General features: G+C 42.9%; 1 protein-coding gene across 1 annotated transcript; it reads right to left on the bottom strand.

Annotated features, from left to right (window-relative positions):
* Positions 1-52: 52 nt before the first annotated feature.
* LOC149011564 (ABC transporter C family member 8-like) lies at positions 53-15,470 on the bottom strand. The gene is made up of 14 exons (XM_089162697.1): positions 15,206-15,470; positions 14,672-14,873; positions 5,878-5,954; positions 3,777-5,722; positions 3,366-3,686; positions 3,159-3,245; positions 2,458-3,069; positions 2,056-2,220; positions 1,678-1,972; positions 1,390-1,604; positions 869-1,174; positions 736-799; positions 403-642; positions 53-174 (listed from the first exon to the last, which is right to left on the bottom strand). The coding sequence occupies exons 1-14, from the start codon at positions 15,468-15,470 to the stop codon at positions 53-55; spliced, it is 4,917 nt and encodes a 1,638-aa protein (XP_089018823.1).
* Positions 15,471-15,701: the final 231 nt, after the last annotated feature.

Here is a 15,701-nt window from a genome sequence, read left to right on the forward strand (position 1 = left end):
TTGTATTCACTGAAGTTGTCCAAATATCATTTACTCATTCTCCCAATCACTGCTAGTTGCTGAGGCTTTGCGTCGAGTTCCCCTGGCGGCTGGACCAGTATTCAGCCACAAGTTTAGAGAAGTAGGAGTTCACTTCCATTAGTTTTGAAGGTTCATCAAATTCCACCATTTCCCCTAATACATGAAGATCCAGATTCCTAGAGTCAGATTCATGCAACTAAAATAACAAAAAGATCAAATCATTATACTTCTACATCATCAAGTGAAGATCAGATTTTCATAAAATCCTGTGTGTTTCAGTTTCAAAATATGTTATTGGGCAGAAATGGTCTCTGGCTGGCGTTCTGGAGCACCTATGCATATATACTTATCTTACTGTATCTTTAGAAAAGGGACTTATACCATCAGAAAGGACCATGACCATGTCACTGTCAATGACAGTGGGAACTCTATGGGCCACAGTAACCACAGTGCATTTTGAGAATTCCTGCCTGATGACTCTTTGTAGAACAGCATCCGTCGCAGAATCAATTGATGCAGTTGCTTCATCCAAAACTAGAATTCTGTTTCTTTTAAGGAGGACTCGACAAAGACAGAAAAGTTGGCGTTGCCCGGCACTCCAATTTTCACCTTCATTACTCACTGTTGGACCAAACAATATCGTTAGTAGAATTTTCACATTGCATTAGAACTGTGTACAATTCGTTTCTTTCAAGTTGCTGAAATTCAACTCACCTGATGAATCCAAGAGATTTGGGAGGCCAAGAACTGTACTCTTCAATTGACATTTCTCTATGGCCTGCAAAAGGCAACATGATGAGGTCCATGGTAATTAAAACAGGTTCATTAAATTATTCATTAGGCTTACCTCCCAAATCTCATTGTCAGAATAGAGGCCTAGAGGATCCAAGTTAGTTCGAATACTACCCTTAAAAAGAGATGGTTCTTGTGGAATGATGCTGAGTTTTGATCTCAGATCCTTCAGTCCGATAGAGCAAATGTCCAATCCATCTATGAGAATTGTTCCGCTCTCGGGTTCTACAAGGCGGAACAGAGCACTTATCAATGTAGTCTTCCCACTGCCAGTTCTTCCAACAACTCCAACTCTAGTTGCTTCTCTGAAAGTACAAGTGATTCCCTTGAGAACAAGTGGAGCATTTGGGCGATATTTTATCTGAAACCAACCGAGAAATTTCATGAAGAACAATTGGGGATGCAACTGAGAACTCTGTACTCAGATATCCAAGACCTCAGGGCACACATTCACTTTAACATGTTTGAATTCTCCAATTGTGAAAAACTTGTCATAGGAAGTACGATAGAGACATAAATCCTATAACACTTAAATTGTCTCAAGTCCAATGTGAAGAAATGAATTTGGTAGATCACCTTCAAATCAAGGAGTTGAATTCTTCCCAGAGAAGGCCATGAGTAAGGTGGCCTTTTGTCTTCCACAATTGCAGGAGGCTCTGGTGGTATGTGCATGAATTGTTTTATCCGTTCAACAGACACAATATAGTTGGCCAACTTGCAGTAATATTTAGAGGCAAACACTTGGGTAATGGTCAGGTTGAGAGAATATGAAAGAGAGAGCCCAATAAATCCTGCAAAAGAGCAAATACTAATTAGGATTTGAACATTCCTTGACAATCAAATAATTCTCGTAATCACAAGTACCTGGAGTAAGAGCACCATGGGGAAGAAAAACAAGGAAAATGGCAACAGCGAGTAGGGTCAAATTCTGGAGTGCCTCTATTCTTATGACAAACCATTCCATGGCAGCGTTAGAATGAAAGAAATGTTTTGCATCCATGTCAATAAGATTTAGATAATCCTGGAAGAACCTATCCATCATGTCAAAAGATCTTATTGTGACCACTCCAAGTGATGTATCTGCTGCATAGTTCACAACTGGTGCTTTCGTTGTTCCATTAATTCTTGTCAGCTCCCTTGCAGAGGCTAGATAGTACCTCTTTAATAGAACATCAAAATAAGATAATTGTATTTAGACTTCTCAGATCAAAAGAAAGAACAAAGAACAAAAAGAGAGTTCACCTGAACATAACTTGTAGCTATCATAGCAAGAATAGCTACGAAGATAATTTCCCATGTCACTGAAGCAGCTACTACTATGGTTGCTAATAGTTCAAAGTAACCCGCAATCACAAATGTCAGGGAGAAAGGGATATCAAAATCCAACACACTTAAATCTGATGATGCCTGCAAGGAAAGAATCCAAAATCACCCAACCTAAGTTTTCACTGTAGCTATCCAGGATCACAAGGAGCATAAGCAACTCCCATCGAACATTCACATGACAATGAGAAAACTGCTACTGTAATTCCAGACTCTTTAGTCAAACACACTCCCTACATGATTGCCTACTCAAGTATTTTAGCCATAGATCAACAGTTGAAAATCATAGGCAAATGGTCAACTGATAAAAGATAATCTTACCCGTGTGATGATCCTACCAATAGGGGTTGAATCAAAGAAGAGCATGGGAGCCTTGAAAAGTGAATCAGTGAGATCCGAAAAGAAGGCTTTGGAAGCCTTCAATCCTAAGTGGGCTGCAAACAAGGACCTTAGAAATGCAAACACTGTACTAATGGCTGAAATTCCTGCGTAGGTTCCAATTAAGACACCAATTCCAATTTGGGGAATGTGAATAGCTATGGCTAGCCAATAGGTTGCAGCAAGGTTGAGAGCACCAAATGTTAACTGAGAAAGTGTAAGCAAACCAAAGTGAAGTGATCCTTTCGAGATACGCAGGTAATCTAAGTATGGCTTCCAACCAGCATCACCAGTCTCCCTTGCTTCATCTTCTGTTAGCTGTGTCCCAGCCTGAGGCTTTGCCAAAATCCCGATCTCGCAATTCAGTTTGGTGGGGTAGGATCCCGTACTCCCATCCGATCCAATTACATCAGATTCAACCCCATGTCCATTAATTTCAGGATCCGATACTGTCATTGAATCTTTATGTGCATTCACCAGATGTTCAAACTCTGAGCCAGCAATGAAGATGTCCTTGTAACTTCCCATTTGAATGATTTTTCCACATTTCATAACCTGAAAAGTGAGAAGCAAATGATCACCAATATTTAGTTGGGAATGCAGAGACAGGTACGGACAGATAATTAAAAGCAATGCATGATCACCAGAATTCTGTCTACTTCAGTGAGAAATTCAACTTGATGAGTTACGAGAATGACAGTTTTTGTTTCCAGAGCACCCATGACACAGTCCTGCAATTAAACAGGTGCAGTCATAAACTAAGAAAAAGAGTTGTGTATGGGCTATGTATGAGAAAATTTAAGGCATCACTGGACTTGATCTTTTGAAAATGCTTGAGCTTATTTTCTTACATTGAATAGAATGGAAGCTGTGTGAGCATCTACTGCACTAAAAGGGTCATCAAGAAGATAGATATCTGCATCATTGTAGACTGCTCTAGCAAGTTGTATCCTCTGTTTCTGTCCTCCACTCATGTTGAGCCCTCTCTGCCCAATTTCTGTGAGGTCACCATGGTCAAAATTCTCAATATCCTTGTCAAGTGCACATGCGTTAATAGCCTTACTATATCTTGTCTTGTCCATTGGCTTTCCGAAGAGAATATTGTCTCGAACTGTACCACTCTGAATCCAAGATGTTTGAGAAACATATGCAACAGACCCAAATACATCCACCTAGACAAGGAACAAGTAAAATAAGTGCAATTGACTTACATTTAGTCTTGAATAAAGATTTCAAGAAGTAAAAGGACATCTAACTCTTACAGTTCCTGAGATTTTGGGTATTTCCCCTAGTAGAGCATATAAGAGGGAAGACTTCCCAGCACCAACAGGCCCACAAACTGCAACTTTTTCACCATTTCTTACTTCAAAGTTTAACTGCCTCAGAGTAGTGGCAGTTGTTTTGGGTTCCCAACTGAAGTCACCAGCATGAATTCTAACTTTTGTATCCGAATCTTGTGGTTCGCTCCTCCGCACACAGTCATCACTGAGCTCATCTTCTAGCAAAAACACATTAAGGCGGTTCAGAGATACCTTAACCTGAATCAACATTGTCATGGCATCTGGAATTGTCCTCACGGGCTCTGCTACCATTCTAAGTGCTGCAAGGATTGTGAAAATCGTGCTGGCATTCAATGGGGCACCTCTCCAGAAGGCACATCCAATGAAGATCACAGAAGAAACTATCGTAGGAGACATCCAGTATAATGCACTGCAGTAGGCCTTCTTAACCTGCAACTGAGTTAGCCATTTGAGTTCCTCCGAACGGAGGGACTCAATTGTGTTCTTGAATTTCTCTTCCCATGACTGCAATTTGATTATTTTCATATTGTTTAGGACCTCAGAAGTTGCTCTGAGTCTTTCATCTTGGGCTACCATGAATTGTGACTGACATTTCTGAAGAAACTTTGCAAATGGGATATTTAGAAGAGAACAGATGAGGAGGGGAACCAAACCAGGAAGAATCCCGACACCCGCAGTCATATAAAGTACACCGACGCCGAGGAACAACTGCACTATAAGACTCCATCCTGTGTGAAACCACCACGGGAATTCACCCATGCGATAAGCATCAACTGCAATGTAGTTCACAATCTCCCCTGCTGTGTGTCTTTTCCTACCTAGAGTAGAGAGTTTAAGCTGCTTTTGGTAAACAGCAGCCATCAAAGCAGATCTCATCCGCATGCCACTCCTCCTGGAATTAAAATTCATATGTTTCTGTGACAAAGACTCTGTGACCTTGATGACCCCCAAGTAACCAACTAGGAGGACACCATCAATTGGATTTTTCTCCTTGTGTGTTGAATACTGCACAAAGGCATAGAGTAATAATGGAAGAACCGCGACTGAGACTGTCCTAAGAATGGCATAGAGTCCTTCAATTATCATCTCTTTCATGTAAACTCTAGCCAAGGCCCAAACTACTAAGTATTTAGTATTTTTTGAGCTGCTGTCTCTCCTAAGACAATCCCATGCATGATCAAATTCATGGTATGCTACAGAGGTTTCATCTTCAGAAGTTAAATCTGGGACATCATCAACGTCTAATGGTTTTGAGTAACCCAAACATAGCAGAGGATTAAGCCAAGAAAATGTCAAACGACTAAGGAAACCAGCTTGGCTTAACTTTGTTCTGTTTGTCTCAGATTTTCCAACTGAAGGTTCAGGCAAGCTCTGGGTTGGCTTGTTCCTAGAAGCAGTTTGACTCAAGTGTTTCCAAGCACAAAGAAGAAGCATTAGCTGGGCTGGCCATGACACTATGTCAATTATATGAATTCCATGCTTTTTTAGCAGCACTTCCACATTTAATGCAGAAGACAGTAATGAGAAGGAGACCCACCAAAGTGTAACTAGAACTCTCACCCATTTGATCCTTCGAACGATCAATGAAACTGACAGGGATATCCAAAACAGTGCTCTGATAAAATCAACTAACCTTGTCAAACTCCTAAATTCATCGTTTCTGTACAATGCATCCCACACGCCGAAAATGATATATGTGAAACTAATAACAACACAGTAGACTGAAACAAAGACAAAAATCCAGTGCTTTCTTGTATCCCCACAACTGGAACTCTTTCTAAAAGAACCAAGAAACAAAAGCATACAGAAAAGAAACAGAAACAGAGCATTTAAACCATCTAGAATAAATCCCTGAAAGCAAAGTGATCCGAAATCAAACTGTCCGTCACAAAGCCAAGACTCCCAACCTGCAAATCCATTCAAATATTAGGTAAAACCTTAAAAATCACCAATTTTTTAATCAGTTTGAAGTTCATAAGACTTTATGAACTTGATGAGAAAACGAAAAAAATGAAGAACTAAGATTGTAACAGAAACCCAGAATAATGGATGAAATAGGTACCCAATGATCTCTTGAAAGAAGCCATGCGTTGTGTGCCTTTCAGATTTCCAGCGTCACCATTTAAATTAGTCTCTCTCCTCGGAAAGATTGTAACAGAAACCCAGAATAATGGATGAACTCTTGAAAGAAGCCATGCGTTGATTTGATTGCCTTTCAGATTTCCAGCGTCACCATTTAAATTAGTTTCTCTCCTCGGAAAGCATCCAAGGAGTCACAAAGCTGCACGGATGAGAGAGATGAGCAATATATTTAATCCCTTTTACTTGTATAAACTTTGGCTTCGGTTTCTTCTCCGGGTAAGATCGCTAATTCGTATCTCACCAAAAACAAGAAAAGCTTAATTTGCATCCATGCACGTCCATGTGTTGGCACAGTGATTCATCCGTCAACTTTCAGTCCAGCCTGAGTTCGACTTTTAGTGCTGCGTATTACTGTGCAGCAAACCGTTCAACCGTCCGTTTTTAAAAATTGTGGAAACACACTTGGAAATGGACGGTCGATCTCGACCGTTCACTGCAGGTGCTGCACATTAATTGCGCTACACCCAAACAATTTCCGTCCCGCCTAATCTCCAATTTTGATTATGATGATCCAAACTTGTTTTGGAGTCCGGATCAGCTTCCTGTCATGGAGAACAATTTGGTTGAACCACATAATAGGGGTGATGCTCACATGAAATCCACTTAAATTTTTATCTTTAGTTTTTTTTTTCTTCTAATATCTGCAAGTGTGTCTCACCACTATTGTGTGGTGGAAAAGTGTCAGGGGGCATACATCGTTCACTCCAGACCGAGAAGTGATCCATACCCCTTGTTTTAGTCCACACTAAGCAAAATTTGTGCTTGAAATTGTAGTCTTAATTGCAAGTCAAGGTAGAGTCAAAGTGGTTTGGATTAAGTTTAAAGTCAAGTTAGGGTCTAGTGTTTGACCAGTCCAGCCATAACTAGCGAAATCCTAGAGGGTCAAGCTCAGGGTCAAGGTTTTAGATGCCTGACCTATCCTGACCTTGTTGCAGTCCTAGCGCTATCCAGTTTAATAATCGTAAAAAAAGAATGGAACTTTGATTTCTTAGGGATTCTTGTTCTAAAATGTCCATAGCAAATCTAGTATAATATGTCTAGCTGATCTAGATCTCACCCTGAATCATTTCAAGTTCCAGTTCGTTACTGATTCCAACAAAATTGGAACCAATAAGAAATCAATGATAGGTCTCGAGTTTTCCCCCCTTTGAGGGACACATTGACCATTGGTTTTGAACTTGTTAGTTTGTTAGATGAATCGACCCAAAATAAACCTAGTGATACGGGAGGTTTTGGCACTCGACCGGTTTTCATTGTACTCGACCACCTTTAGACCCGAATGGGGCTAAATCCAATACTCAATCGAGATCTCACCGACTACCTAAGAAAGAGTGTCAACTACGCTGGACCTATATGGTAACAACACCCTAGATAGAAGGTCAACTACAAGGATGATTGAGTGGGACGGACGACAAGGGAGAAATGACAACCCTTGTCGGGGAAACCTGCCCAATCCGGAAAAGGTAATACATACACTATTTAAACAAGGACTCACCCCTTTGCTAAGGATCCAATACACTATGTACATAACCCTGTGTAGCTCTTGCACGGGATCTTAACCTGTTCACTATCTAACTTAGCCATCGGAGGCGGCTGCCCGACATACAAGCTGGCCCACGTCTAACGTTTCTTGCAGGACTCATCATCTCGTGAACCAAAGGGGCTTAGTTAGAACCAGGATTATAACTGAGACACATCAGTTTGGCGCCATCTGTGGGAATGACAATATTTAGTCATGGCAAGGCAAGGAGCGAACAACAGGCATACTCGGTAGGAAACTGTCGGAGGTAACCCAAACTTAGAAGATCAAGCACACCAAAATGATGGGGCCGTACACTCAACCCGAGTGGAGCAAGAACCTCCTGAGGATAATTGGATACCTGAAGATCCTCATGGAGTAGGCACATCAAGGAGGCCCCAAGGACATGCCACTATGGCTGATGTAGATGAAATCCGAAGAGGAATGCTCGAGATGCAGGGGGTGTTGAGGGGATTGGTCCATCAAATTAGAGTCGAACAAGGACCAAGACACAACACTCGGATGGGAAGACTACTTAGAGCTTTCCAAAATGCAAGGAGAGCCCGACCATGTGGGGGAATCCCGAGAGGAGGGCAAGCCGAAGGCCAAAGATCAATACAGATAGGTCCTGAGCGCAATCCGAGACAACCAAACAATACAAGGATCAGTGCCCTCGATCGCATTTCGGTACCTTCCCGAATAGGAGCCCTTCCTCAAAGGAGCCGTCGAGTCGAGGACGAACAACAAGGGGAGAGTCAACCCCAAGGAACCCAATCAAGGGTATCGGTCCCCGAGTGCAGTCCAAAAGGGAAAGCTCCGTAGAGTCGGGTGGAAATGGAGCGAGACGGAATCGTCTTCGGAGAAGGATGGCCGAGGTAGAACGAAGATTGGTGGTCTTGGACCATGACGAAGATCTGGACGTCGTGGATCGGGAGCCATTCTCTGACGAGATCATGAATATGCCTCTCCCTCAAAACTTCATTATGCCGACCTTCACTCCATTTGAAGGAAAAACAAACCCGAAGGAGCACATCAACTACTTCAAATCGGTGATGACGGTACTTGATCAAGAAGACGAGCTGCTTTGCCGAACTTTCCCGGCCTCCCTGAAAGGCCCGGCCATGAAATGGTTCAGTAGCCTTCAACCGGGATCAATTCATAATTTCAGAGAGCTGGCCCGAAAGTTTAGAGCCTGATTTAGAAGTGCAATCGGGAGCAAGAAAACGTCTAATAGCCTATTTGCCATAAGGCAGGGACGAAATGAATCAATTCGGGACTTCTTAAAGCGTTTCGATGAAGTAGCTATTGAGATCGAGGATCTTGACGATCAAGTTGCATACAATGCACTCTGGAGCGGCATAACCCATCAAAGGCTTTTGGAGGTCTTATTAACAAACAAGCCCAAAACTTAGGGGACGTTATTGCGTAAGTGCCAGAAGCAAGCCAGTGTGTACGAAGTGATCAATGCCCGAGTGAAGGCTGATTGAGAACGAAGACCCGAGAATGAAAAGAACCTTTCCAATGATCGGGAATGAGGATCAAGGAGCGAGTGGAAACAGGACCAAGGACGGGAAAGTTTCACGCCGCTTAATACAAAACCATAAAAAATTCTAATGCAGATACGGGATAAGAAGTCATTAAAATGGCCTGGAAAGCTACATTCCCTACCGGAAGATCTGGATATGACCAAATACTGCCACTTTCACAAAAACTATGGCCACCACACTGACAACTGTCGGATCTTCAAATTGGAGATCGAGAAATTGATCCAAGATGGGAAGCTTGGTTAGTATGTTCGAGGGACAGGAAAGTCCATGGAGAAATCACTCGAGCCTAGGAAAAGAGCTCGATCTACCAGTCCGGGGGAAACCACCAAGAGAGCTGACAAAGGACAGGAGAAGGAAGGTTAGGAAGAATCACCTATATACATAATCATGGGTGGCCTAACCGTTGAGTAGATAAAAAAGGCAAAGCGGAAAGCCCGGTTTGTGGAAGCAGTTCATCTACAAAAAAAGATAAAAAAAATCCTGCATGTCTTGAACCTATAACATTCACTGATGACAATTTGAATGGGATAGTGACGCCTTATGATGATGCAATCATCATCAAAGTAAATTAATCGGGAAGTTCACAAGGTCTTAGTTGACACGGACTCCTCGGTTGACTTGCTATCATATAAAGCATTCAAAAGGCTAAAGCTGGCTGACAATTTGCTAACCCCTTGTGCAACACCACTTTATGGTTTTTCAGGGTCGTCAGCAATTGCAGAAGGAACTATCCATCTAGATTTAAGGATCAGGACAGCTCCCCAGGACACCCTTATATGGGTCAATTTTATGGTGGTAAGAGACCTATTCGCATACAATGTGATATTGGGACGTGTCACCCTGACCCATGAAACTCAAGTTTCCAACAGATGTTGGAGTGGACGAGTGCAGTTCCGACCAATCAACCTCTTGACAATGTTACATAAATTACTTAAAGCAAAATCAGAGGTTTGAGAGCTCGGGAAGTGCCTTGACAATTGAGGTTTGAGACAACCAGGATGAGGAGAGCATGCAGCAAGCGGAACCGGTAGAGAAACTAGAAAGAATCCAAATAAATCTAGACCATCTCGATCAAAGGACGTTTATAGGGTCTGAACAACTGCAGACTTCAAAAAAGAACTAGCCAAGTTCTTATGTGACAACTCTGACATCTTTGCATGGTCGGAAAATGACATGCCCGGGATAGATAGGTGGGTAGCAAAGCATAAACTCTAGATTCAGAAGGATGCTACCCCAATCATCCAAAGAAGAAGAAAATTTTCCATTGAAAAACATGAAGCTATCAGAGTAGAAACATAAAAAATGGTGAAGTCAAGATTCATAAGGCCGATCGAATGCCTAACTTGGCTTGCAAACGTCGTAATGGTAAAAAAGGCAAACAAGAAATGGAGGATGTGTACCGACTACACGGATCTAAACAAGGCTTGCTCGAAGGACTACTACCCTCTCCCCAGAATTGACTTACTGATCGATGCAAGGATCGAGCATGAAGTTCTCAGCTTCATGGACGCCTATTCGGGATACAACTATATCCTAATGAGTCGGGAAAAGATGAGAAACAAACTTCATTCACGACTGACCAGGAGAGCTACTTCTACCGAGTAATGCCATTCGACCTACAAAATGCAGGTGCAATGTACCAAAGAGTAGTCAACAAGATCTTTCAAGACCAAATTGGGAGGAACATGGAGGTATACGTTGATGATATGCTCGTGAAAAGTCTAGTACGGGCCCAACACTTGGCAGACTTAGAAGAAACATTTGATGTCTTAAGGACTTATCAGATGCGCTTGAACCTCGAGAAGTGTGCCTTTGGGGTTTCATCCGGGAAATCCCTTGGATTTGTGGTTTATCAAAGTGGAATTGAGGTAAATTCCAAGAAGATCCAGGCCTTGATTGACATGCAACCCCCAAGAACCATAAAAGAAATACAATGCTTGACCGGGAGAGTGGCAGCACTAAATTGGTTCATATCTTGAGTGGGGGAAAAATGTAATTTTGTCCTCAAAACACTAAAGGCCACACAAAGCTCGGGAGAAATCACATGGACAAACGAATGCTAGAGAGCATTTGAAGAGCTCAAAATGTCACTCGGGACAACCCCCGTCTTAGCACGACCTATGACCAGGGAGAATCTAACAGTCTACCTTGTTGTTTCACCGACCGCAGTAAGTGTTGCGTTGGTAAAAGGAGAAACTACACAAAATCTAGTCTATTATGTGAGTCATGTACTCATTGATGCAGATACAAGGTATCCAAATATTGATAAACAAGCTTTGGCTCTCCTGGTAGCCTCACGAAAGCTAAGGCCTTACTTTCAGGCTCACCCAATTTCCGTCTCAACCAACTTCCTACTCAAAAAGATCCTACAAAGGCCCGATGTAGCCGGGAGAATGGTTGGGTGGGCGATTGAACTGAGTGAGTACTACATCGAGTTCAAACCAAGAACGGCCATTAAAGACCAGGTCTTAGCCAACTTCATTGTGGAAAACAATTTACCACAAAGTGAAGACCCAAGTTCAACAACTAAGGCGATTGACCTATGGATATTGCACGTGGATGGCTCAAGTAGCAGTTTTGGTTCAAGAGCAGGTTTTACCCTTAGAAACCCCGGAGACTTCACAGTTAGCTCCATGCTAAGGTTCAATTTCTAGGCCTCAAACAATGAAGCCGAATACAAAGCTGTGCTTGCTGGCCTACGAGTAGCCCGAGCGCTTAGAGCCCGAGATTTGGAAGTAAGAAGTGACTCCCAACTAGTCATAAATCAAATCAAAGGGGAATATAATGCAAAAGATGAAAGAATGGCAAAATATTTGGTGAAGGTCGAACAACTTCAAACATTTTTCAATCTGGTGATTTTCCAACAAATACCTAGAAAAGAAAATGAGAAGGCCGGCGAACTCTCCCGACTATCTTTGGCCAATTACAAAAGCTTAGATGCAATGGTATACATAGAAGAACTAGACCGCTCGAGCACACAAGAAGCTGATATCCTTGAGATCAGGAATGATTCCGATTGGACAACCCCTTTGATATCCTACTTGAAGGATGACATACTTCCGACTGACTCGAAAGGGGCTCAGAAGATTAGAAACCTAGCAGCCCGATTCACCATTGTGGATAACCAGTTGTACAAAAGATCTTTCACCGAACCCCTCTAAAGTGCGTGGGACCATCCTGAGCCAGCTATGGCTTGGCAGAAATCCATGAGGTGATATGTGGCACCCACATGGACGGGAAAGCATTGGCGCGAAAGGTACTAAGGTTGGGAATATACTAGCCAACCATGCAGCAGGACGCCCTTGAGTACGTCCGCAAGTGCGAGCAATGCCAAAAACATGCAACTATCCCGAAGGTCCCAGCAGTACCACTCTCACCCATTTCATGCCCAACCCCTTTCGCAATGTGGGGTATGGACCTAATCGGAAAACTTCCAAAAGCTTCAAGAAATCGGGAATATCTTGTCATCACCATTGATTACTTTACGAAGTGAGTCAAGGCTAAACCCTTAGCTTCCATCACGGAGAAACAAATCGAGAAATTCTTCGAAGAAAAAATTATCTACAGGTTTGGAATACCTCGGATCCTGGTAACCGACAATGGGAAGCAATTTGAAGGATCAGGATTAAAAGCATTTTGTGAGAGGTACCACATTGAACATCCTTGTTCTTCGGTAGCTTACCCACAAAGCAACGGACAAGTAGAAGTCATAAATAGAACACTACTAGACGGGATTAAGAAAAGACTAGAGGATAGTCGGGCTCTTTGGGTCGTGGAACTCCCTAGCGTACTATGGTCATACCGAACTACAACCCGGACCCCTACAGAGGGGACACCATTCCGCCTGGCCTATGACACTGAAGCTTTGGCTCCCGTAGAGGTTCTAGCCGGGTCATTCCGCTATTGCACTTTTAATGAAAAGCAAAATAACCAGGGCCTAAGGGAAAACTTGGATTTCCTATAGGAAACCCGGGAGAAAGCTCAATAAGGAACCAGTTGTACCAAAAAAGGATAGCTCGCTACTACAATTCCCGGGTGAAAGGCCAAAGATACCGATCGGGAGATTTGTATTACAAAGGACAGGGGCATCCAACCCCAAGAATCAAGGAAAGTTAACTCCAACTTGGGAAGGACCATACATCATTGACAAAGAAACAAAATCGGGAGCATACCGGTAAAGGAATCAATAACAGGAAAGCCGATTGATCAATCATGAAATTTGACCAACCTGAGAAGATTCTATCGATAGTTTTGTTTCTTTTTCAAAACTACTAAAGTATTTCAGCATTCCTCAGAAGCTAACCCGGTCGGTAATAAAAGACTTTGGGCTAACCCGGTCTTGCATTTTGGCACCTTACTTAAGGACTTGGCACCTTTTTAAGGACTTAGCACTTTTTTAAGGCAATAAAAGGACTCGAGAACTAACCCGAGTGTACATTTTGGCACCTTACTTGAGGACTTGGTACTTTTTTAAGGCCATAAAAGGACTCGAGAACTAACCTGAGTGTACATTTTGGCACCTTACTTAAGGACTTAGCACCGTCTTTAAAGGACTTAGCATTAAAAAAAAAAGGACCTTAAAGGACTCGGTGATAAACATGATCGTATATCTTCGCATCTTTCCCTAAGGACTTGGCACCTTCTTTATGGACAAAAGTACTAGGCTTAAATCAACCATATTTTTAAACAATCGAATCATCAACATTTATTCCCCGAGTAAGTCCCAGTGATAAAGCAAAAATCACAACCCAAAAAGAATAGACAAAAGTTGTAAAACACTTAGTCAAATTTCATTCATAAAAAGTTACATTCAATGCTTGAGATACATGGCTCGGGATACAAGAAGTTACATTGCTTTGATACAAAGGTAACATGGCTCGGGATACAAGAAGTTATGTGCTCGGGAAAACTTCAACAAGATCACACTGGCGAAGTTCGATATCTTATAGTTGATATATTGAAGCATTTTCGAACTCTTCACAGCGGTCGGGAGAATGGATTATGTGCCGATTGAAAGCCATGAACTTACCAACTAGCTGACAACCATCTTGAATTGTCACTTGCATTCTCCCCCGAAGGCTTTAGTCAATCTTCGTGGATGGGCTCGGAGTTGATCTCCCCTTAGCAGACTGATCACCCGGGAGACCATCATTGACACATTAGTGTCAACAACGGTGTTGCTCGGGGACTCCCTGACCTCAGCCTCTACTTGGGACTTCTCGACCACCTCATCCTTAGCATCATCCTCTGAAGGAGGATCTATAAAATCAGCAGGATCAAGAATCACGAGATCAGGAAGCTCAGGGAGACCTTCGGGCCGGGGGAGATGGAGTTTGTGATACAACTTCGGATCTACGATTTTTGACAACTTTAAAGGATCCAGGAAGGATGTCTACTCGAGGGTGAATTTGAAGGCTTGTCTCATCCCCTTTCTAAAAGTAGAAGTGGAAAGAGCCAACGCCAAAGCCTTGGACTCAGGAGTAATGAAATAATCCTCTAGCACCTCCCTCTTAGAACTCCCGGACGAATTGGCTTTCAGCTCCTCGATCGTCCTCCTCAACTCAACATTTTTCTCCTCCTCCTCACCTTGGAGACTCTAGGCGCTCGCTAAATTTTCAGTAGCCTTCCCGAGCTTCTTCTTGAGAGACCCAACTTTCCCTTTGTATTTCCCTTTGCTCTTGGAAAGATCGATGTTCTCCTTCTTCAACAAAACAATTTTTTCCCTAGCGGCCTCAAGCTCCTTCCTAGCTTGGGCGGAGCTATAGTTAGCCTTCTGATGAAGCTGCTCAAAAGCTTCAGCTCTTCCGACTGTCAACGCCTTGACAAAGCAGTGAGCAGCCCGACTAGATACTTGAAGGAAAAGTATCAGTCAAAGTCATCAAAATAAAAAGAAGTCAACAGGGAAGAAAGATCACCTGTACCCATCTGAAAAGAATTGGTCATTCGGAACATCCTTCAGATACTCCCAAGTAGACTGAAGGGTGGCGCCCTCGACCCAACGTGGAGCAACGCTCGGGTCACCAAAAACCGAATCACGTTTGGTTAGCATGAAGGCAGAAGAAGGCCCAATGCGAGATTCAGGTTCATAAATCCGAACCTTTTTGGCTGGGGGAGCCCGAGGGACTTCCACAGTTGGCTCTCCTCCTCCTTCGGGAAGGAGTCTTTATTTTGGGACTTCTTACAGTCCCTACCACAATAGTGGAAGGTTGATTCACAGCCCCAAGAGACTTGGCCACCATGGCATCCGAAGCAAAAGAAGGCTTGGGTACGTTCATCATCCGAGGATTGCTCGTGCAAATCCTTCAGACGATCCCCAGCAAGATTGACCCCCTTTGTTTGACCACTATCACCCTCACTCACGCAACCCTCATCACAACGACGTTTTTTCTCACGGTGAATTGGGATGGGAACATTGGGTTGAAACCTAAAACCTCCCCTTGGCATCATGATCGGAGAAGAGAAACTTACTGGTGAAAGATTAGTTTGAACTTAGAAAGCTAGTCGGGAGCAAGTCTTGGTCGAGAGCGTTGAAAGCGATGGATCAAAACAAAGATAGAAATGAGGTATTTATACTGCCGGAAGAAGCGTTATTAATCTTGATTGAATGGTCGCAACGTAATGAAATCAACGGCTCGCAAGAAGTGATGCTTGACCTTCCCGAGGCTGTCATAATGACCA

The sequence above is a fragment of the Hakea prostrata genome, chromosome 7, assembly GCF_041222555.1.
Source record: "Hakea prostrata isolate BN-2017 chromosome 7, UWA_Hpros_2, whole genome shotgun sequence".
Taxonomy (NCBI): Eukaryota; Viridiplantae; Streptophyta; class Magnoliopsida; order Proteales; family Proteaceae; genus Hakea; species Hakea prostrata.